General features: G+C 42.9%; 1 protein-coding gene across 35 annotated transcripts in view; it reads right to left on the reverse strand.

Annotated features, from left to right (window-relative positions):
• madd (MAP-kinase activating death domain) overlaps positions 1-24,643 on the reverse strand; it is a 65,884-nt gene that overhangs the window by 24,714 nt on the left and 16,527 nt on the right. For 18 of the 35 annotated variants that reach the window (XM_072670920.1, XM_072670919.1, XM_072670912.1 and 15 more), the window contains exons 2-16: positions 20,791-20,997; positions 20,039-20,316; positions 17,804-18,128; positions 8,831-9,140; positions 8,386-8,517; positions 8,134-8,247; positions 7,907-7,987; positions 4,313-4,485; positions 3,662-3,897; positions 3,196-3,355; positions 2,891-2,994; positions 2,537-2,739; positions 1,477-1,730; positions 1,018-1,157; positions 521-622 (exon numbers count right to left, since the gene is read on the reverse strand). In XM_072670920.1, the coding sequence (XP_072527021.1) occupies positions 521-622; positions 1,018-1,157; positions 1,477-1,730; positions 2,537-2,739; positions 2,891-2,994; positions 3,196-3,355; positions 3,662-3,897; positions 4,313-4,485; positions 7,907-7,987; positions 8,134-8,247; positions 8,386-8,517; positions 8,831-9,140; positions 17,804-18,128; positions 20,039-20,316; positions 20,791-20,849 (2,671 nt within the window). In that variant the 5' untranslated portion in view covers positions 20,850-20,997. Of the gene's footprint in view, positions 1-520; positions 623-1,017; positions 1,158-1,476; positions 1,731-2,536; positions 2,740-2,890; positions 2,995-3,195; positions 3,356-3,661; positions 3,898-4,312; positions 4,486-5,863; positions 5,921-7,906; positions 7,988-8,133; positions 8,248-8,385; positions 8,518-8,830; positions 9,141-17,803; positions 18,129-20,038; positions 20,317-20,790; positions 20,998-24,643 lie in introns of all 35 variants that reach the window. The other 17 variants (XM_072670915.1, XM_072670914.1, XM_072670909.1 and 14 more) reach the window with 1 other exon arrangement.

The following is a 24,643-nucleotide window of genomic DNA, read 5'->3' on the forward strand; positions in this document are numbered from 1 at the left end:
AATAATCAGGAAAAATAATAAATTTGAATAATAATAAAGATTTTTTTTGTATACAACTCAGTACACAATTCTAACCGTACTTTCACTCCCTATATCCAGTGAAGTACATGTGTGATGTCTATTATATGCCTCTTTAGCAGGTAGCTGTTACCCTGTCTAGCCATAAGTGGAACGCAAAGATCTTTCTACACCTCCACTTATCACATATTCGCTATTCTTGTTATCTGTAGCTGCTCTTGGTTAGTCTTGGTACTGCTGGAGTAAAGCTACAAAAGGGCTTAGAGAGAATAAAGAATTAAGAGAAAATAAGGAGAGAGAGAGAAGCATACTACAAGCATAGGGCAAAAATAGAGGGACAGTATAAGAACTGACCGGCTAGACAGAAAGCCAGACAGACAGAAGTGGAGACATTAAGAATGAATGAATGAGAGACTGTGAAGAATGAGCGGCTGTGTGGATGAGAGGGCAGGGACAGTAGGAAGGTAGCAGGGCCTTTAGGCACATGGAAACTGTACTATACCTTTAAGACTGGGGAAGGGAGTGTTCTTCTCTCTAGCTGCTTTATTAGGGAGAGCCAGACTGGATAGACTGAAGCTGGTGCCGTGGTTCTTATATAAGTTACCTACACATACACACACACACACACACAATACACATGTCAATTCAGTGTCACATGTGGGCACATATGTGGGATAATAAGAGTAGAGCAGAGTGGAGCAGCAGTAGAGTACGCTAAAAGAAATTCAGCTTAATTCATTTAATATTCAGAACATGACCTTCTTGGAGCAACGAGGTTCACATACAGGAGCACAGAGAGACAAGAAGAGTTTAAATTGAGGCTAATAGACAGATGAGGAGAGAGGGAGAGGGAGAGGAGAGAGAGAGAGAGAGAGAGAGAGAGAGAGAGAGAGAGAGAGAGAGAGAGAGAGAGAGAGAGAGAGAGAGGAAGAAAGAAAAGAGAAACAAATGAGTGTCCACGTTTATTATTCCACACCAGAATGCGCGTGGTCCACTCACTGGCAAAAGACATTAGTCCTCCGAAGCCGTCACTGCTGTTGTTGGAGATGGTGGAGTTGGGTGAGCTGTTCTTAGAATCGCCCTCGCCGTCAGATTCGCCTGGTAGTTTCAGGCTGCTGGGCCTCAGTGGGCGGGATGGCCTGTACACACAGGCATAGTTCAGATTAGACGGTGTGTGAGACTAGTAAACAGCAATGGACGCTCCTCCAAGATTATACAGTACTATGCAAAGGTCAGAGCAGCTTCCATTTATTTTCAGCAAAATATAAAGCCAAAAAAAATATTTGCAATTACTAAACGTTACCTCTATTGATATATCAAAAATGACTTTGTATTAATGTTGTGCAGCTATTTGAGACTTAACAACTGAAGAGGTAGTTCAGAGGACTGATTAGCATTTGCGCTGTGTTTAATAATTTAAGATCGTTTTGTACATTTGACGGTGTGAATAGGACTTACTTATTTCCGTTTATGTTCTGGTTGAAGCGGGGTGTGTAGCTCTCTTCCTGTTCCTCACTGTCAGCCTCCTCTTCAGCAGGGAAGCCGTACTGGGGCTCAAAATACGGATTATCATACTCCCGCTTCTTATTGGTCAAGTCAGTAGGGGTTGACTCTGGGGTGGGTCTTGTGAATGGTGGGGGAACCAATCCAGGGACAGAGTTCTGCAGCGCTGCAGTAGCAGATGCCTCCAACTCAACAGGCTCAGTCTGCTCCTGTTAAAAAGGAAAAACAATTACACATTTGCCCTTAGAAATTGGCAGGAAATTTAAATTAGCGATAAACAAAAATAAAAAATTCACAGATCACTAATGCACTTTAGGCTTTGTACAGCAAAACAATGATCCATATGTGCACTGATTGTACATTTCATCAGGTTTGCCACATATAAAAGGCCTTTCACTTTAAAAGCATATTAACCTAAAAGCAGTGAATATAGAAAACATGTACGCCATGGTTTCATTGCCCTCAGTATTATAGAAACAAATCCAAATACTCGCAACCAGAGTGCGCAGTGGAGACCAGAGGCGAAGTCAGACTAGCCTACTAGTTTATTAGACCCTTCTCCAAGTCCAAGCGTGTCTCAAACTGCCTTTATTGAGCTTACAGCGCAGAAGCAGAAAAGTGCAGTTTGTGCAAGTTCCACTACAACACAGCTAATGAACAGAAAGGGCAAAGGCTGCCAATCACTTAATTCCTAAGTGTAACCCCACCTTTTTAAGATGGAGCAAAATAATGTTTAAAAAAACGTTTAAAAAGTGTGCCATTATTAGCACACTGAAAACTAACTGATTTCTGACCGATCTGATTTAGACACTGGAGATGGAAAGATAGTTTAGAGGAGAAAAAGGAGATGAGCAGTTTCATCGATGAAACATATGGGGATGGGAAGCACTTCACATCATGCTGCAACCAGCCAGTAGAGTCACTAGACCTGTGGTTGTTTTACCTCTGACAGACACTGTGCTGTCTATGTTTTCTACCGTAAGGCATTTAACTCAAAGAAAAGAGCAGCACTGACGTGATTCACTCCCTGGATGACAGTGCTGGGACTGGAGCTGGCCGTGGTGCTAGAGCTGGAGCGCAGCGGTTGATTGTCCGTTGCTTCAGGAGGGCCTTCCATTTCTGGCTCTCGCTCCCCACCCTCCTCCTTGAACTCCTGAAAGTCATGGATCTCCACCTCATTTGCGTCTTCAAGAGCTGCATGGGTCAAGGGATCCACATCTACAAGAGACAATGCAGGAAGAAGAGAAGGAAAGATTTTTATTCAAATCAGAAAGAGAGCGAGAGAGAGAGCGAGAGAGCAAGGGAGAGCGAGGGAGAGAGAGAGGAACAGAGAAAGTAAAAGGAACAGGGAAAGGCAAGGATGACTAACTTGGTGTATCTCCCTGTATGTCCCCTCTGATCATCTCGTTCACAAAATCTCCAAGTGAGGAGTAGGAAGAGCTAGAGTCGTCATATGCCTCGCTGTCACTGCCACTATAACAATAAACACAGACAGATGAACATTAATAAACATTCACTTTACAACTCAAGACACAAAAAAATAGCATATATGATTCATTCTCACAAACATCAGCTACAAAGCAACACATATGTGTTTACAACAAATGTTAGACTGAGAATATGTTGCAGTATAGGTGTGTGTGTGTGTGTACAGGCATGCATAGCTTTACCTACCTGTCATCTGTAGGGTCTGAGTCATTAGCCTCGTCCTCCAGTGGTCCGCTCAAGGCCTCTGCGAGTTGGGAGTTTCCATCATACACACGATAGAACACTGGCTGCAACTGGTGAGCGTACCACTTCGGCTTATCACCAATTAGAGAGGGGTCATACACATCTGGAATATACACAGCCATGTTTACATTTACGCCATTTAGCAGACGCTCTTATTCAGAGTGACTAACAAACGTACTTTGCTGTTTACTCAAGATTAACCTCAACTACTACTTTGAATAGACCCTCTAAGCTTAGACACTACTAAACAAGTCAATCTGGAGACCACAATACATGTAAAGTTTAAAATCAGGGCTAACATCTTGCAGTGTGTACACAAACAAATATACAAATATATACACAAGGTGGGAGATAGACCATGGGCCATCATGGTAACACTGGTTTAGGATGCGGGTGTGTGTTCTCTTACTGTTGTGGATCCTCTGGAAGGCCAGGTTAGTGGGGTTTAGGGCCCATTCCCCATAATACTCCACAGCTTGCGTGTGGGAGAGTTTGTCAGCGAAGCCGGTGCGCCTTGGCCGAGACGCCAGAAAGGAAGTTGCCTGAAAGGCAACCACAGGTCGTGGGAACAGCCGCAGCGTGCGAGTGTGCATCTGGAACCCCTGCAGCACGTTGGGAGAGTTGAAGAACCTCACCATCGCCACCCTGTGAGAAAATGAACAGTTAAGATTAGATGACTGAAGTAACTGTACACAGAGCATATTAAATACAGTGAAAGCTTTTGCCACTCATGACATTCGCTCATTTCTAGCATTATTAATTATCATCAACATTTAAAGACTAGAGATGTCCTGATCCAATTCAGTAAATCTGGATCAGTTTCAGTTTCTCTGCAGCAGCAAGGAGGTAAGGAGGTAAGGAGGTAACAGGTAATCTGCAGCGTGGAACTATTTTGCAGTGTAAAATAACGTAGTCTCTGTGCTTTTAGTGCTTTGACTGTGACTAAGCCGCTATTTCTCCAGATGTTTGTCTATATAAATATCGCACCCGTCGCCTTTCATCATAAACATTTCACCCTTAGGTTCACTGTTAGGACACGGTGTAATTCTGAAACCCGTACCTTGTTGCCACGTCCACAGAGTCAACATCATTACCATAGATTAGGGGGTTAAACTCTGTGGAAGAGGGGGAGGACTTATCCCGTCCTGGGGGCAGCAACGGCAGCTCCTGGCCCTCATGGAACTTCTCAAAGTTTAGAATGGGCTGAGTGTTCAAACTCATACTGGCCAGAGCCTACACGTACAGAGAGACAGTAACAGGGAGGGAGCGAGAAGAAGCAACATTAGAAATGAATGGACTAGGCATACTTCTGAAAAGCCTGAAGTTACAGGGCTAGAAGGGCAAATGGACAGGACAGGCATTCTCACTTCAGGCAATGAAATATGACATATGTGACACTGTATGTCATAAACAGCAAGATCCACAAATATGCTTGCATTTAATTATTTAATTATCAAAACCTAAGCCTAGGGATATGAAATGATTTTTGCGAACATCATTGCATGATCTTTGAGCTGGAGTGACCACTATTATTGCCTGAAATGAGCTGCTGAATTAGTGGGGTCAAAAGGTCAAAAATGTTAGAGAAAGGGTGGGTTCATCACACTGAGCCATTTACAAAGCACTCTAGGAATACCACCATCGCTCGCTCACCACCTCACGGACACAGCTGGCATTCCAGCAGATTCCTGTGCGCTCTCAACAATCCGGCCGGCCACGCCGCCAAGCCAAACACATTATACACTTGACTTACAATATGCCTGTATAGGGTTATAACCACGGCTATGTGAGCGCTGTGCAAAGTGAGTGCAGGGACGTCCAGGCATGCTCAAGCCAAACGAGTGCTGCGAGTAGCAGAGGATTACACATCTCAATCCAACAAATACTGAATAGCAGAGGTGATGAATGGAGGTTTCTTTTTGAATGAGTGTTTGCGAAGGTATTAGTCTGATGTGAAAGAGATAAGCGTTTGCATGTGTGCGACAATACAGAATGCTGACCTAGGCCTGTGTCCAGTGACAGTTTACAGATTACCGCTTCCAGTTGAGGCTTCCAGTGACGGTAAAAAGTCAGACATTTACCGCAGGTTTAGAAACCTGTTTATTTATTGATTTATTATATGCAAACCATTGTGAGAAAGCCATCTTTATGGTATGGTGACCATTTTAGGTCATCCTCAGACCACAGCATTAGGTTTGAGACATCAGACTAAACAGTTTTGGATACTGGAAAAAAGCCTAAAGGCTAAAATGGACTGTTTTCAAAAAGAGAAGACCCATCATGAGATGCTAAGTGGCCTCAGATGGTAATGCTTGTGCGACACTGGCAAATAGAAAAATTACAATTTCATGGCCAAAAAATGACTGTACACTACAGCCAGATCAAATTAAATGTGTAATAAATGTTAAAAATCCCTGAAGTCAGTTTAACCATACCCAGCTGCTGTTCTTCCACATGGTTATTGGAGTAAGACGGCTCTGTTACTGGCACAGGCCTATGTGTATATTTTTAGTTGTTCAGGTATAGTGTGCATAAAGAAAAGGCAGAGGAAGGCATCAGGACTGCGTGCAGGTGGGAGCATGGCACGTTCCAGGAGCAGAGGTAGAGGAACCTTGGAGTCGGAGGCGAAGATCTGCTTTTGGGTGATCACAGTCAACCTAACCAGACACTGAAGAACAGACACATAAAACAACAAAAACACAAAAACAGACAGAGCCAATGTCACATGGCTACCAACCCTAGCCAATCACAGGGTAGGAATGGTAGGCCATGTGACCAAAATGTGACTAAGTGGAGTTTTGAGAGAGAGAGATAGTGAGAGCAAGAGAGCAAACTAACAAGAGCGACAAACGGTGATTAAGAGACATTAAGTAAGGATAAGTGAGTGTGACTGAAAGAGTCACTAACATAGAAACTAAGGGAGGACATGTAAATATGGCAGGGAGAAAGAGTAAGAGAGAGTAAGAGAGAGTAAGAGAGAGAGAGAGAGAGAGCATTACAGAAAGCATTTCTTACACATAATGAAGCATTAATTAATTAAGTAATTAATTAATACTACTAAAAAAAAAAAGTCAGCGAGACAAGATCAGTGAACATACAGTATGAGTGGACAAAGGGGTAGGCCTTGCAACACAGAGAGACAGGACACAGCCAATCAAAATGCCAGCCATGGTTACCAGGGTGATAACCAATGGGCACGGATGCAGAGAAAGCAGATCTGAAAGAATTACTTTACAGGTGGATTGTGGGTAGGAAACATCACAGCTTCTTATCAGAGAGAAAGGGAGATATTACTATAAGTGACCTCTTCATTATGTCAGAATTTCTCTAGGAAACTCTCTCGAAGTAACTACTGATGATCAGCGCATGAAAAATCACACTCATGATCTTTTCACACATGTTCAAACAAAAGCACACACTTGCCAAAATGAGGAAACTACCACCAGTACAGCTTGGAGATCACAATCCACAGCACATTCAACGGGCTTTCAACGGGTCTGATTCAGTTTGCATCACTGGTTCCAAAACCATGATGACCAGAATACCCCAGCCTGATTTAAGAGTTAGAATCAACGTGTCAGATGAGATGCACTATATGTCCAAATGTTTGTGGACACCCTTTCTAATAAATGCATTCAGCTACTTGAAGTTGCATCCATTGAGGACACAGATCTAGTCTCAGTAGAGAAGTATTGCCAATAGAACAGGACTCTATAAAACAGATAAACATGAACTTAATGGCACCATGCCTTATGCCAGGTGTGGGCTAGATGGGTATAGAGGGGGGCTGTGGAGCAGTGGCAGAGCTGCGTTCTTTGGAATGATGGTTGGTGCTCCATCTAATACTTTTGGGATAAGTTGGGGTGGTGACCATCCAACATCCCGATCCTGCTAACGTTCTTGCTGCTGAATGCAATCAAATCTTCACAGCAATGCTCCAAAATCTAGTGGAAAGCCCTCCCTGAACAATAGAGACAGTTCATCCAACAAAAGCAGGATTCTTCTTCTTTTTTTTTAACAATGAATGAGCAGGTATCCCAATACTTTTGTCCATATAGTGTATAATAATAATAATAATAATAATCACAATTACAGTTAAAGTTATGTAATTATGTGCCAAATTTGATCAGAAAGACAAATAGAATGGAAATTAAGCACAAAAAACAACAGATATAAAGTAAACATTAATTATTATAATATTAATTCAGGATATATAATAAACATGCATTCCTGCAACAAATGCCTACCAATTAAGGCAGGATGTTGAGTGCATTTAGAGATCTTCAGTATTGTTAAAATGCTTTGGTTAACAGGACTCAGGGAAGCTCGATTGTGTTCTGAATCAGGCCAGGGTTCTAGATTATAATCTAACCTTCTATAGGGTTTCTACAGCAGGGGTTCTGGGGTTAGTTACTTTAGGACACTCAAAACTATTACTGCGTCCATGATTCAGATGGACCCAGAACTTTCATTACCTCCAAAAGCTAGAACAGACAAAAGGAAGGAAGAATATGCATTTATTATACTGCATTCCAACATAACTGTACAGGTACTGAAGAGCAAGTATAAGTTACATTACAATACAGGAGGACTCAAACTATGGCTGCAAATGCAGCACAGTGTATGTGTATTCAGTATAGTGCGGTTATTTTACCTGTTTTAGGTGTTTCTTTAGCTCTGATGATTCTGGTTCAGGTAAAGGTGGGAGCAGTTCTGCATTGCTAGGTGCAATGACCTGCAAAAGGAAAAAAATACCTTATAGAAATACTTACATCACACTAAACGCCTACGGCGCATAAAAGCACAAGGCAGCTTAGCAGTGCTGTGGCCAGGTTTACAGATCAGTCAGTTAGAATGTCTGAGCTGCTGCAGATTACTGACCTTGTTGCAGTCCAGATCCACCAGCCAAACATCATCAGGCATCTTAAAGTCTGACTTGTACAGGAAGAAGCTGGCAGGCACACCAATGATGTATGGAGTGGGGGCTAGCAGGAGCTAGATAGAGAAGGACAGATATACATGTTTAATTGCTCCTATAAACGTTAGCTGCCCATGAAACCATGGAAATATATCTGCTTTCTAGGAACACCCATCAAAAATGTGGGAAATGCGGTTTATCGAAGGTTATGGTACCTGTTCAGCTGAGGCCATGCAGGTGGGGAGCAGGGGAATGACTGGGAACATGTACTCCAGAGGGTAGATCATGGCCACGAATGCCATGACACTCATAGAGAGAGCGTTGTAGTCCCGAGACTGCAGTACCACCTAAACACAGCAGATGGCATATGAAAGTCAATCTCCAATCTAACACCTTAACCGCACAAGCAGTTAAATACACATGCAGGACTGGGGAACAGGATGCTGAGAAATGTTGAGAATGCTGAGAACCGTGAACAGGAGTAATTTGATGGGCAATGCCTACGTCAGAGAGTCGGATTTGTGCAGGCGATGATTATGAACAGTTTTTTACCCAAGAGTCAATCATTTTAGAGCCACTGCCTCTGCCGCATTTCTCAATATGGCAGTAGTTATGCTGCAGCCAGGTCTGGCTTGGCCCGCCCAGCCTCTTTGGTCATACCTTGTGCTCCAGCAGGATGCAGCTGAGCACCTGCAGGCAGGCGTCCACCCCCAGAAGCTCCAGGGGCAGATGGAGAGGAAAGTCCACCAGGCAGAAGCGAGAGGAGTCTGGCAGGGCGAAGGTGAGCGCTGGCTGCAGCTCGTGAGGGAGCACCTCCACATCCACACGCCTCAGACCTGCAACAGGAACCGGAGAGCGCAGCAGCCGGTACACCCATGACTCAATCTCTCTAAGGTCCTGCAGCAGCTGACTGCCCTTCTCCTTCTCCTCCACAGAGAGAGCACCAGTGAACACACGCCACATGGCATCCCTGGAAGGTAAATAGACACACATAAGAACAGACTGTAGTTAAAAGGGGATATATATGACTAGTGTAAACTCACTGAGCACTTTATTAGGAACACTTGATCAAAACAGACTAATTCATAGTGCACTGGACTGGGTCTATGGATTCATGCTGTTGGTGCCAATTTCTGACCCTACCATCACGTATGACCTAGCAGAAATCAAGAACCACCAGACTAGGCTGCGTGTTTCCAGTCTTCAACGATCAAACTTCGGGTGAGCCTGTGCCCACTGCGGCCTCAGCTTTCTGTTCTTGGCTGACAGAAGGAGAATGGTTAATTGAGTAAGTGTAGCCTGTGGCTTTCTGTCAGCTTGAACCAGTCTGGCCATTCTCTGCTGACCTGTCTGCTAAACTGATGCTCACTGGGTGTTTTTACTTTATTGTACCTTTCTGAGGAACACTAGAGACGGAACTGTACTGGAACTCCCAGGATACATCTCCGAATAACTTCCATTAGTATAATCCGCAATAAACTGGAGCTTGGCTGTGTCACAGACGCAGAGAGAGAGAGAGAGAGAGAGAGAGAGAGAGAGAGAGAGAGAGAGAGAGAGAGAGAGAGAGAGAGAGAGAGAGAGAGAGAGAGAGAGAGAGAGAGAGAGAGAGAGAGAGAGAGAGAGAGAGAGAGAGAGAGAGAGAGAGACCAAGTGCACCTCAAACTGCTATTCTTTGAACAGCGGCACTTAAATGTGGAGCACCTAGGGCATGGTCTCACACATACACACACACAGACACACAAACCTACACACCCCTTGGAATTATCAGGCTGAAACAGACATTCTGGCCAGATCCGGCTTAGCTATTTATATCCCACTGCTCTCAGCGCAGTTTTTCTCTTATACATTTTGACATTGCGTCATTTAGCAGGACACACCGAAGTCCAACAGCAAAGTGAACTTCAGACATACATTTCTTTAGGACAAAATAGCTGACCACTGTTTCTGGTGTGTCTGCGACGGCAGGTATTTTTCATTTTAATGGACACTGCAGCGCTCTCATAGGCACGTCATCCTTATGCATCCGTTTTGGTGACTGGGGGATCTTTTCATCATCACGCGTCACTGCCCACACTACCTACAATTCACAGGAGTTGACACCACAGAGGCAGGGGAGGTGATGACACAGCAGCAAACAGGCCTATTAATAGGACCATTAGTCACAATGACTTGTGACAACTGACAACCCTTAGACTACCCTGTCTGTCCTCAGCTCATCTTTCTTCATTCTCTCTCTCTGCAGGGCACATCCTGCTCTCTCTAACCAGCCATTTCATACAACTGGGCCGAGTGCAGCCAGTTAAGCCGACAGAGCTAAACAATGTAACTGCCATGTCTGAGGGAGGGAGGGACGTAAATGAATATGAAAGGTCTAGGGTTCAAGATCTTTGCATTCTGAAACTGTCAGACAGGAATTTGTGCTTGGTACCCTCTAAGCCTTTATTGTACCCATTCAAGTGACAGAGCCAGAAATAGTACAAAAACAGTGGCATCTGGCGGCTAATAGCGAGGATTAGTCCTCTAATCAGTTTAAAGCAATGTCCCTGAAATGCCAAGCCGACTTGCTGGAGCTTGCTGAAGCCCTATGCAATAAACAATATATTGAATGCAATGGTTTGCATCAATATGAGCAATATTTAAATATATGATAAATCTGAAAAAAAGTTAATGAATCCATGTGTCGTCATCTTTTAATTAAAACAAAAGGAAACCTTTTACAACCAATATTGCAAATGTTAACGATGCAAAGAGGTTCACAGAAAGTTAACTGTGCTCTCAGTGAGACATAGCGCAGTTAACAGTCCTGGATACTATATGAAGAGTGCATAAACAATGCAGTCATTTTAGATGTGATTTAATGGCAATCAAAATAATTTGTAGCTTTTTTGTGATTATTTGTGAGATAGATATATATATATAGTAGGACCACTGAAGAACAGGGTGAAAGGAGGCTAACAAAGCATGAATAGAAGCAGACTGTCTAGAATAGAACTACTAAAATGAAAACGTAGTATAATATGTGCTTTAACTGACTTGTTGGACCTGAATGTTAGTATGTGTTACTGTGGTCATTATCTCATATAACAACTTTAACAAACAAGCTCTAGGTGATGGGTTTGCTTCATTCCTACACCATTACTTCAATGTGTCGACCATTTGCTAGCTAGCAATGGGGTTAATCAGTGTTTTTAGAGGATGATATCAGAAAAAGGAATTACAAAATCATCAAAAGGTGTTAGACTTGATAAAAAAGGCTATGTTCTATATTGGTTATAAAATCAAAACCCCACGCAAAATACAAAGATACAGATGCATTTCGGGATGCGTTTATATGGTAAATCAGCCTTCCCAGAGGTGGGTATACACTGGAAGACAGATTTTTATATAAAAAAACCCCCAAAAAAAACAGTAAACAGCAAAATTCAGTATACTGCATTTTTACATTGGAGTGATTGCTTTTCACTGACCGTGTATGAATTTCATATATCCATCAGCACCAAGCTGAACTGAACTTCAGTGTAGAACAATCAATGTGGAGGGAAACTCCAGTAATCATTTTCACTTACTGCCCCCATCTCAGTGTAAGATACCTTGCGGTGTTAATACAATAGGTGAAAATAGGTCCCTGTGGACTACCACAGGTTAGAGTGGGGTCAGAGACTGCTGTCCTCCTGAGCCAAACACACAGCACAGCCTGAATCCTGGAGCTCCGTGCTGAGCAGCATTCGTAGCTGTAAGCTCAGCACTGAAAGTGACTTTTCCTCGAGACTCCAGACAAATGGGAACTTGTTGCGTGGGTTGTGGTCGGGGTGGGGAGAGGGGGGGGTAGTATGTCTTTTATGCCAGTGAGTGTAAGCCATAATTTGCTTGTGTGAAAGCCTCCCACCTTCTGCAGCCGGTCCCTGAGGAGAGTCAGCAACCTCAATCTGTCAAAAAGTCTGCTTCTGTTGTCTCAGTCTTACATAAGTACGACTCCCTCTTATTCCCTCCCTTCCTCTCTCCCGCTCACTCAGCCTCCGTCTCCCCATATCTCTTGCTTCTGTATCCTTTACTCTCTTAGCAGCTCTCTTTTTCGCTCCACTTCGCATTCTGTCTCTCCCGCTCTTTATTTGGCTGCACTGGAATGTCAAAATGCCCTACAACAAATGTAGCGGAAACACTACGGTGTCATGTGGTCTTTGCTGCTTTCCAAATGCACTGAAACTCATGTTCTAGAGGTCTCTTTAGAGCGCTGTCTAGGCTGCGATAAGCTCAAAACTTGACCACAGCAGAACCCTGGAGCAACAATACTAAGCCATGGCGAGGAGACGCCTCCAGATCGCTATGAAATCCAAACTTACCGCTCTGATAGCTTCTATTAATGTTTAAAGCCAGCAGTCGATGCTTGCCCGGACTAAGCTGATCTCTGATGGAACGAATTGTTGTTGAAATATAGATCAGTTCTGCCTGTTGTATCTTTAGCCACAAGAGAAACCCATAAAGAGTAGCTTATAATGTGTGTGTGTGAGCATGCATGTATTCTTCCTGAGGCGTGTAAAGTCAAGGTCACCCCACAACATGACCCTATGGGTGCCAAAATGCTGCTGCTGCTGCTTGCAGAGAAAAAGAGAGAGAGAGAGAGAGAGAGCGCGAGAGATACACACAGGACGAGGGAGGGAGAGGGAGAAAGAGAGACTGAGTCAGAACTGCCCTTTCAAGACACAGTCATTACACAATCAACACACTACTCACTGAACTCTCATAAATGCCCTGCACCTGCCAAATAAAAACTGCTCGCAATGGCAGATGGGAAAAGGAGCTGGGAGCCTAAATTCTGTTTGCTTTGAGAACGTAAAAGGAGGCAAGTCCAATCGGTTTCAACACACATTAACTAAACTGAGTGTATAGGCTGTACACTGAATCTAATTATGACAAGCAAGCACTGGTAAAAGCATATGACCAGATATTCAGTTAACCGTGCCAAAAATGGAGGGGGGAAATAAGCCTTTAGCTAAGATACCATAATCTGTAATAAAAGCCTGACGTATGTTACTATTACAAAAACGTCAACCTAAACCAAACTATCCCACAATAATCCACATTCTCTCTGTTTACTGGTCAGACCTGGGGTGGGAGCAAGAGCGTAGATACAGGAAGAAGGTCCTGTGTTCTGTACTGGTGCTGTCTATTTCTGTGCAGTATAACATGGAGCAACGGAAGGGATGGCATTTCTCCATAGCCGTAGTAATTATCTGGACAATATACCAGGTTAGCACCTGGCTATAGGAGCTATCTAACGCGAACTTGTGGAGACTTGTGCTCCAGAGTTTGTTTGGGTGGTGTGAAGTTGAAGGTGAGTTGAAGGTGAAGAGACGTTTCTCCAGGTACTTTTATGTGTTTATAAAAGCTCCTCATTGAAACATTGGAAACTGTATTTTCTAGCTCTACCTAACTTCAGCCCCTTTACAGCTACAGCTGTACTACTTCTGACTTTTCAATCACAACCAACGGATCATCAGGGATACTCTGACTGGACTGTCAGGAGGACTTTCGTCAAAATAGAGGCTTGTTGGTCTGTACTTTTTCCTCCCCCATTTTCCATGACGTAACAGTGAATATTTGAATGGTGGCTTCTTAGAAGAACCTAGAAGAGTTGGTAGAGTTTGCACATCCATAGCAGATTTCTGGCTTCTCTGTTGCTCTCTAGTATACAGTGGGGAAAAAAGTATTTAGTCAGTCACCAATTGTGCAAGTTCTCCCACTTAAAAAGATGAGAGAGGCCTGTAATTGACATCATAGGTAGACAAAAGAGACAAAATGAGAAAAAAAAAAATTCAGAAAATCACATTGTCTGATTTTTAAAGAATTTATTTGCAAATAATGGTGGAAAATAAGTATTTGGTCAATAACAAAAGTTCATCTCAATACTTTGTTATATATCCTTTGTTGGCAATGACAGAGGTCAAATGTTTTCTGTAAGACTTCACAAGGTTGACACACACCGTTGCTGGTATGTTGGCCCATTCCTCCATGCAGATCTCCTTTAGAGCAGTGATGTTTTGGGGCTGACGGTGGGCAACACGGACTTTCAACTCCCTCCAAAGGTTTTCTATGGGGTTGAGATCTGGAGACTGGCTAGGCCACTCCAGGACCTTGAAATGCTTCTTATGAAGCCACTCCTTTGTTGCCCTGGCAGTGTGCTTGGGATCATTGTCACGCTGAAAGACCCAGCCACGTTTCATCTTCAATGCCCTTGCTGATAGAAGGAGGTTTGCACTCAAAATCTTATAATACATGGCCCCATTCATTCTTTTATGTACACGGACCAGTCGTCCTAGTCCCTTTGCAGAGAAACAGCCCCAAAGCATGATGTTGCCACCCCCATGATTCACAGTTGTTATGGTGTTTTTTGGATGCAACTCAGCATTCACTCTCCTCCAAACACAACGAGTTGTGTTTGTACCAAACAGTTCTACTTTGGTTTCATCTGACCATAAGACATTCTCCCAATACTCTTCCGGAACATCCAAATGCTCTCTAGCAAACTTCAGACGCGCCCGGATATGTACTGGCTTAAGCAGGGGAACACGTCTGGCACTGCAAGCTCTGAGTCCCTGGCGGCGTAGTGTGTTAGTGACGGTAGCCTTTGTAACGTTGGTCCCAGCTTTCTGCAGGTCATTCACTAGGTCCCCCCTGTGTGGTTCTGGGATTTTTGCTCACCGTTCTTGTGATCATTTTGACCCCATGGGCTGAGATCATGCGTGGAGCCGAGGGAGATTAGCAGTGGTCTTGTAGGTCTCTCATTTTCTGATTATTGCTCCCACAGTAGATTTCTTCACACCAAGCTGCTGCCTATTGCAGATTCAGTCTTCCCAGCCTGGTGCAGGTCTACAATTTTGTTTCTGGTGTCCTTCGACAGCTCTTTGGTCTTCACCATAGTGGAGTTTGGAGTGTGACTGTTTGAGGTTGTGGACAGGTTTCTTTTATACTGTTACTGAGTTCAAACAGGTGCCATTAATACAGGTAATGAGTGGAGGACAGAGAAGCCTCTTAAAGAAGAAGTTACAGGTCTGTGACAGCCAGAAATCTTGCTTGTTTGTAGGTGACCAAATACTTATTTTCCACCATTATTTGCAAATAAATTCTTTAAAAATCAGACAGTGTGATTTTCAGATTTTTTTCCTCATTTTGTCTCTTATAGTTGAGGTCTACCTATGATGTCAATTACAGGCCTCTCTCATCTTTTTAAGTGGGAGAACTTGCACAATTGGTGATTGACTAAATACTTTTTTTCCCCACTGTATATTTATATTTTGCTAACAGCAAAAAAGGTCTTTATTAAAAAAAAAAAAAAAAAGAATTTAAAAAAAAAAAAAAAAAAAAAAAAAAAAAAAACTGTGGTCACCAGGGTCGCCTTTAAGTGAATTGTAAGTGAACCTGGGGTAGTAACAAGATTACAAAAGGCCAGCACCGCCTACAAATAAATGAACACTGGTCATTTCCACGGTACTTTGCCAGCAGCAAACCTCGGTTTCAAATGATTCTCGACTCACAGACTGGCTTATTGCTTAAATTATTCTCTGTGCTTCAGAGCAAATCAAAAGAGCTTGGCAGGGCAATTCAAAAGCAAACAAATTGAGGCCTGAAAACTCATCTGTGACTCTTCATGGAGGTGGTTGCTAGGCTACATTACAAAAGGCGAGAGCGAGAGAGAGATACAGAGAGAGAGAGAGAGAGAGAGAGAGAGATACAGAGAGAGAGAGAGAGAGAGAGAGAGAGAGACAGAGAGAGAGAGACAGAGAGAGAGATACAGAGAGAGAGATACAGAGAGAGAGAGAGAGAGAGAGAGAGAGAGAGAGAGAGAGAGATACAGAGAGAGAGAGAGACAGAGATACAGAGAGAGAGAGAGAGAGAAAGAGAGAGAGAAAGAGAGATACAGAGAGAGATACAGAGAGAGAGATAGAGCAGAGGAAGGGAGGGTCTGAGCCCACGTTTGTGATGCTTATTGATGATCTGAATGAAAGAACCGAAGTACTCATCACGACTGTTTAATGATACACTCTTCGGGGATTAGTCATTACTTGCGGTCGGTCACTGCAACACAGTCCAATAGTTAAAGACAGTCCCATCATCACGTGCGACCACACACATCATCATGATCATCATCACTGGTTACTCACTTAAAATAAAAAAAAAAATAAAAAAATAGATAACAAAAGTGAGAGTGAGAGGTAGTGCCTGTGTATTTCATCAGTGTCCCACTCAGCCTACATAAAGGCCTTCCACACACAACCACATTATCACACTCCTATTTTTAATAAACCTCATAACCCTTTATTTATCTTTCTAATTACAGTTCTCCCTCAAGCCACCACATGTAGAATGGTTAATGACTGTTCATTTGCAATGCTACACAAAAACAGTGACTGCCTCTTGAACAGATGTTAGGCAGGGAAAGGATATGTATCGCGAGCACCAAAGGATATCATCACAATACAAAGAAAATGGATTCTGAAACAGGAAATTGTCTAGGTGGACATGAGTCAAGGGGGTGGGGGGGTAGACAAGAGGAAAAATGAGTACCTGGTTGCATCACCCTACAAAACCTAGCAGCAAAAATAGCACAGGCTGCCACTGAGAGAGAAAGTAGTCTGTTTTAAACTTGATCCTGAAACTCAGAGAACAGGAGGATTACTGGGAAACAGGGGTTTACAAGGCTCTTAGTCCATGATTTAGTTTGATACTGGGTTCTCACAATATTTCAAAGAGCAACACCAGCTCCTTCTGGGTTCTGGAGGAACTGCCGCTGGTCGCTGGGATGTAAACACGGGCGGGTCATTTTACAGAAAGACGCAACCCAAACAGAGCCTTAAAGTTACTGCCCTGCACATTTTAGTGTGCTTCCTGCATTAAAACGCCCAGATCGACTTAGTCAAGGGTTGGTAATGAGTGGAGTAACGTTAGCCACATTAAATGACCACATTAACGACTGGTGTTAGCCATTAGCCTAGTGCAAACTTCGACTTCTCTCCCACCGCTTTTGGTGTCCCATCTATCAGCCAGCAGGCTCATCCATAGCAAGTCTAGCATGCAGCTCTTCATGCACTCAGACTGAGAGTAGGGATCGTGGCTGATTTCTCAGTTTTAGCAGAGTCTGGTGATGGCATACAGCAGTAGGACCAGTTTTATTGGAAGCAGGGAAAACACTATAAATGTGCAGGTCAGTGCTTAACAGTTAAAAAAAAAAAATGCTTCAATTGATATGGGGGGCATGTGAAAGTGTATAGTGCACAGAGTGCATTGAGGACGGATTGGCGTTTCTTTAAGTTGGGCCCTCCGTCTGCGTTGACGTCATGTGAATTAAACCTAACGCTAGCGAGTCTAACGATTCTTTAGCAAGCAGACTTAATTTTTATGTAAAATTATACACTACCAGCCTGTGTTTTGCTACATTAGTCAGTAATTTCACTGAGTTGCTCTTTCAGCACAATTTTAATAAAGAAGCAGGGAGGAGGAAGTTGATGCTTACTGATCTGAATGAGAGACCCAAAGCATGTGAAACAGAAATGTAGTCAATTCTCTAATTTGGCAACAACACTGATCTTGAACTAGGTTGTATGCCTGATTCTGGTGGGCCTTTGAGGTTGTACTCACCGCTGAGTGCCCTTGGCCGCGCCGGGTCTCTGGTTGAGCCGGTGGCTGCAGCAGTCCACCATGCGTTTGAGGATGTACAGGCACTCTCTGAAGGTGGAGAAGAAAGGGTAGTGGCTCAGCACACACAGCGACGTCAGCGTGCTGTTTCGGTTACGTGCTGCCGCCCTGCTGCGCTTGGGCCGGGGCGACTTTCCACCAGCAACCTCACCCGGTGGTACCACACCATCTGTCGCTGGTGCCACTGTGGAGTCACCAGAGAGAGAGAGCGTGGAAGGGTCCGACTTCTCTGTGGCCTCAACTGCAGGGTCCATCTGTGGGAGCTTGTCTGTGTGAAGAGGAGATTGAACAGAGATGAAGCTGTTGGAGATGTTGCCTCAAATTCAGCTCTGTTAATCTGATGAGCTACATTGTAAATACAGACACTTGTGGTCAGGCAAGTAAATCATTTTCTGTAGAAATGTCCATAAGAGACAAGTTCCAGTCAAATCTTGAGCCCCTGGAGTGAAAGTGTGTGGCATTAACATGCGTCTTTGGTGATCAGATCACATTACATTCAGATTTCACTTGAAAAGACGTAACGCAAGCATTAGACAACGTCAAGATGTTGTGTAATCAGATAACAATCACTCAAACCACAATCTGAGGTGGTCAGAGACGGATCTCAATACAAGCGTTAATGGAATACACTCTGCGATTGGATTCAGTCAGGCAGGAAAGCTTATAAAGCTTATAGAGCTGGGCAATATGACTATTTTATTATTGAGGATTTTGTTACTGCTTGATAAACACTGACCAGCTGCAGGTTTCATTATTAACAGTGTAATTAGATTGGTTTAATTGGATGAGTTGATAAAGCTGTTGAATAAAAATCACTGTATTTAGTACTGAAGAGTCTCTAAATAGTAGCTTTTAAGAATCTGATGCTACTGATGTATTTAGTCTTTGATTACATATATCGTGAAAAATGTCTTTAAAATATCGTGATACAATATTTTTGCCATATCGCCCTGCCCTATTTCAGAGCCGTTACAGGAATGCAAGAGCCATCTATAGTTCTGCAGTGCTGTAGAACCCCCCACGGTTTCTCTAAACTGTTCACAGTCTCCTGGAGCAGGACAATTTGATGAGAAACATAAAGTAAGATGGAAGTGATGGATGTGTTGGTGAGGCTTTTTTACTGGAAAGAAAAATCGTGTCTCATCTGGTCACACTGGAGATGCATTTTAACATCAAGTGTGAACTGAATCAACAGGCCAAAGCATATCCAGATACTATCCACATACAAAATGCATGTTAATAGCAGGTGTTAACAGGCTCTTAGTCTCCAGCCCTCAGCAGAGAATTTTAGTGTAGTTTACTCTAGCTCTGAGCATTGCACTGTACAAAAACAACCCTAAGTAAGTTGATCCATTATTTCAGCCAGATAGCTTCACCTAAATAAGCTGTTGGGCCAACTAGTATACTTGTAGTGTAAACTACATGCTAGACAACAGTTTTAAGTGGTTTTGTCTTGTCTTTCTATATTTAAAAGCATGTACTGCTCTGCTCTGTGCATCGGGCGGAAGATCTTTCTATAATTAAAGACTCAATATTTGAAGCTGCATCAAACCTGATGACGCCGAGAGCTGAGACAGAACACCACTGAAATAATGACTAAGACTGAGTGTAGCAAAACAGACTGTCACACACATGCACACACACACACACAAGGTTAAAAATGAAAGGTTTGATTCAAGTTTCATTCAAGGTTGAGTCCCCATCTCTGCCTTTCTGTTAGACTTTTTTTTTTTAGAAGACCAACACTGTGTAGATGAGCTGTACCCACTATTTGGGGAAAACTGAGGAAATATTGACTGTGACATTAAATGAATACTAATACTATGTTATATGACTTTTAAAAGCAACTGTTCTTTTCCATAACACTACTATTACATATTGTAGTCAAGCTTTACCCAGAGAAGGGGGGGTTGCTCACTAAAGACTCAGAAACAAGTTCCAAAGCTAAATATTTGGATTTACAGTGTAAAAGGCAAAAGCAACTGCCGTGTGTTTAATTTTTTCAAATGGTGTGACAGCAAACTAGCCTTATCACTCACCCTGCACCATAAATGTTTCAGTAAAGGAGCGCAGAGTTATCAATTACAGTAAGACAACTTCAGAAAGAAGCTTCACTAAATCTTTCTGAAATTGCCATAAAACCATAATTATATTATATTTATAACCATAACTACTGACCTTTGCCCTCTGCCCGTGGGCGATGATGGCCCCTCTGGAAAGATCGGTAGAAGTTGACACAGATGCCATAGCGCGTGACGCCAGAGTCCTTGTCAGTGAGCGTGAAAACAAAGGACGAGTCGTCGCGGAGGCTGACCCGGCGCTGCCGGATACTCAGGCAGCCCTCAGGCTGGCAGAAGAACACCACGTCAGGTGGCAGAGGGAAGTCCGGATGATCCTCCAGAGGATAGCGTCTCAACAGCTGTGGCGTCTGGGCCACACTGTCACTGCTGGGCTGCCTAGTGGGTCAAGACGGACAGGAGAGTGAGGGATGGATAGGGAGCGAGATGCAGATATGAAAAATATGGTTGACCTTTATTAAAATGCATTAAAAAGGGGCGGCTTCCTGAAGGGACATTAATCTTAAAACTGAACTAAATTAAGCTGCCATCAGGGAATTCACTAAAAATAGAATTTGCTATAAGTGCTAAAGTCTCCACCATACATTCCCTAACTTTTCTGTTCATGCTCCATCCTCATTTTTTAACCTAGTGACCCTGTCCAGCCTGCTGTGAGAGGTCTGATAACACATAATACAAACACATTACCCTCACTGATACGCAGCAGGTCCAGCACAAAAGCACCCAGACCTGGCACACATCTGAGGTAAATATCTCACATACATTACCACTGATTCACACTTATTAATAAAAGACTAGTCCACGCCCCAACAGCCATAAACTGCAGATCTTGGCACACACACACACACTTACCTGGCTCCAACTACCACAAGGTAGTCCAGGAGGCGGGGACACATTTTCTTTTTCTCCATCTCTAAACGAGGAGTATTTCTAAGTCATGGCAAATAATCCCCAGTCACAGACACTGTCCAATAAGGGAGGCAGCAGAGCTAGGAGTGGGCAGACCTAGACAGGTGGAAGCCAACCATTGTGCAGAGGGCCATGCAGGAATGGATCCTCCTGGAAGCAGAAAACAGAGACAGGAAACATTATAGAGGTGATCCATCATAGTCCCATTACTGCAGCACAAGTCCCCTACAGTGCTACTGCAAAGGCCAGACCAGGAAAAGAAACAGCAGCAAGGGTATGAATTCCTTGGCATTTCCATTCTTACATTTCAAGCCTGAAGAAACACAACAGAGGACATCGCTCACAAAAAGACTAAATACTGCCCCATGCAGCTTATATCATCAATACTGGCACATAACCTTCTATAAACAGTAGGAACTGGGCCACCATCTATCTGCACTGGCAGTACACACAACTGTAACACCTCTCTTTCCCACATGGTGTTGTGGGCATCTGGTGTTGGTGTGGCGCAACAGATAATACCACTACCTGCCAATGAGCTATTACACTATGTTACCTCTCAATAATACAAATATTCTTGTAAGTCGCTCTGGCTAAGAGTGTCAGCTAAGTGCCGTACATGTAAATGTAAATTAACAGTGGTATTGGATCGGTATCGGGTACCAGCCGATACGCAAAGTTTATGTATCGGTATTGGTATCGGAACAGAAAATATAGGATTGGTGCGTCCCTATTGATAATTTCCTAATATCTGACATAGAGCTGCAGTGAAAACACGCAGACTGAGCAGCAGGTTGACCTATGAACGAGAATTCTAGCTACGCTCAAATTGGCGCCTGTTTATGAACCAAGTCCCGTCCTTCAATAAAGAGAGCCAATCAGCTTGCAAGTTACACATCAAGCAGAGGAGCCAGACCATGTCAAAATAAAAGTCACTAACAAACGAAGCAGCGACACAATTTTGAAATGAAAACTAAAATTAGAGCCTCAGTTTGATCTAGTTTTATTAGATGTTATTGCTGCTATTTTGCATATCCTTGGTTTTAAACGTTTACAGGAAAACGATATTGGGGCTTTATTAGTCTTTTCTATCAGCAAAAAAGTACATTACAGCAGAAAATGTTTGAATAAGGTGTTCAGCCTTATTGTCTTCGTTGTCAGTTAGCGAATGCATAAAACAACCTAAAGCTAAATATGCTACATATGATTTATTTGGTAATTGTGGCATTTATAATCCGAATAATCAATAGCTGGAGTTGGAGCCCTATTTCAAATGCTAATTTATTAAATTAGCACACACACACACACACACACACACACACACACACACACACACACACACCATCATCATATAAAGGTTTGAAGTATCAGCTACATCTAAACATCTGTCCGATATTAATGCTATTTTCCATAGCACTGGTCTGAGCAGGATGTGAGGCAAGTAGCTCCTGTTCTCCCTCACCTTAACAATGGCCCCACAAAGCAAATGTAAACAAGCTTACATACACACACACGGTTGTCTTTCATACACCAACATATTTACCAAGTGTGTTTATTAAGATCTATCAGCACATGCCTACATAAAAGCCAAACCAAACATCGTCACTCAAACAAACAGTACTTCACGTTCAACGAGGAGCAGAAGACCATTAACAAACCTGCCACAGTATATCCTGGGCCTTTCAGATCTAATCTCAGTGCGAGATCCCAGACAACACCACGTAATGTGTTGTTTAGGTACATTTATATTTGCTGTCTGATTATGCATTCTAACTTCCAGTCTTTTATCAGAGTAAAATATCATTAGAATAACAAAAGAACATAAATGCAAGACACCATGTAAGCTTCAGGCCAGGCTATAGCTTCAGTGCATCACAACCTCAAGCATACCGCCTAGGACCTGCTTCTTTTTTAATGCAGATCAGTTATGTAATGTAAAATGTAAATGATATTCTGTGGATGCGTTCGTTTCGCTGCCTCTCTCGGGTTCTATGTTAAACTGGGTCAGTGTTTACCTCTGGTTCTGAATGCACTGCCACTCTACAGACAGCTTGCAGCACACAGACACACACACACATACACACACAAGGCTTTGGAGTACCATCTGGCACATGGATGACACAGGCCTTGTGCTCAATGGCTTCCTTTCTCCTCATATTTCTGAGATGCAAGTGGTCAGGGCCAGAAATTACTCAGCGTTCCAGGAGTTCATTTTCACTGAGGAAGACTGAGGGCATGGGGCGGTATCGGACTTCTATCCTCAGCAGGTTCAGCGCTGCAGAGAACGCACTGAAGCTTTCCTCTCTGCAGTTTTACGTAACCAGAGAAAAAACTGATACCTGGCTGGTGTGAAATCGAAATATTCTGGAAAGCTAGTCTGGCTACCGTTTGCATGGATGTGAAGGTTCGTGGTGGCTTGGGGAGAAGCTGAGAAGGTAGTGTGGGGTTAGGATGTGTGTCTGTGACGGGAGCATTCTGAAGGGATAAGGAAGCAATAAAGGACAAGGTAATCAGATGAGTCAACTGGGGGGGGTGGAAGGGGTTGGGAAGGCACAGAGGGAGTGAGTGACAGCAAACGAGCGCAAGAGCGAGATGTTTTTCTGAGAAGGAGTTTATGAATATATTTAACAGGATGCTTTTAGAGTCGATTTATATGCAAAGTAATAATAAATAAATAAATGAATTCAGACTACTTGCCTGCTCAATTTATATTAATATTGATGAAACGCGTCCAGCACAAAATCAGAATGAGTACATCCTGATATCTTGACTGTAGTCCTTCTCAGGGAGAGTGGTAACAAGTGTGACTGCAAGGATACTGGAGTAAATATATATATATATATATATATATATATATATATATATATATATATATACACACACACATACACACACACACACACACGTGTGTATATATATATATATATATATATATATATATATATATATATATATGTGTGTGTGTGTGTAGCTAAATGTGCTAGGATGGCCTGACTTGAGCAGATGTCTCACACACACACACACACACGTGTGTATATATATATATATATATATATATATATATATATATATATATATATATATATATATATATGTGTGTGTGTGTGTGTGTGTGTGTGTGTGTGTGTGTGTGTGTGTGTGTGTGTGTGTGTGAGACATCTGCTCAAGTCAGGCCATCCTAGCACATTTAACTAAAGGTGCATATAGAGGTCAACAACAATCCTAACATGTCATCATCATAGAACCTACAGGTAGCTCCCAGGACATGGGGTGGCCTAATGTTTCACATGACTGTAGTACAGGGTGGATGTGTTGATTGGTGTATTAAACACCTTGCGCTTCTTACAATCAGGCAAGACTTTAGTCAACCCAAAGCAACAGTGCCAAGATAATCTAACTCCCAAGAAGAGTTCGGAATGGGGGCCAAACTGCAGGGCCAGCAACTGACGCAATGCAACCTCATTTACAGAAAACTCCTGAAAAACAGAAACGTCAGAAGATCTGTCTTGATTCTCCACATGTAATTTAACGTGAATTCCTGGAGCAGAAGCACTGATCTGGGATCAGATTTTACTCCTGTTCATGGTGATCTTTGGCTTGGTTCACATAACACACCCCATTACACAATCCAATCTTTCTGACTTAAAGGTTCAGATTGGTGCAGGCCAGAGACTCGCACCTATCGTTAGGGTGAAGCAACCTGTGCCCTGAAACGACCCACAGTTGCATGCCCAAATCAATAATGTCATGTGAACGAAACGAAGATCAATATCCAACTAAAGCCCAATCCCAAAGG

This window comes from Salminus brasiliensis, chromosome 25, assembly GCF_030463535.1.
Source record: "Salminus brasiliensis chromosome 25, fSalBra1.hap2, whole genome shotgun sequence".
Lineage (NCBI taxonomy): Eukaryota > Metazoa > Chordata > Actinopteri > Characiformes > Bryconidae > Salminus > Salminus brasiliensis.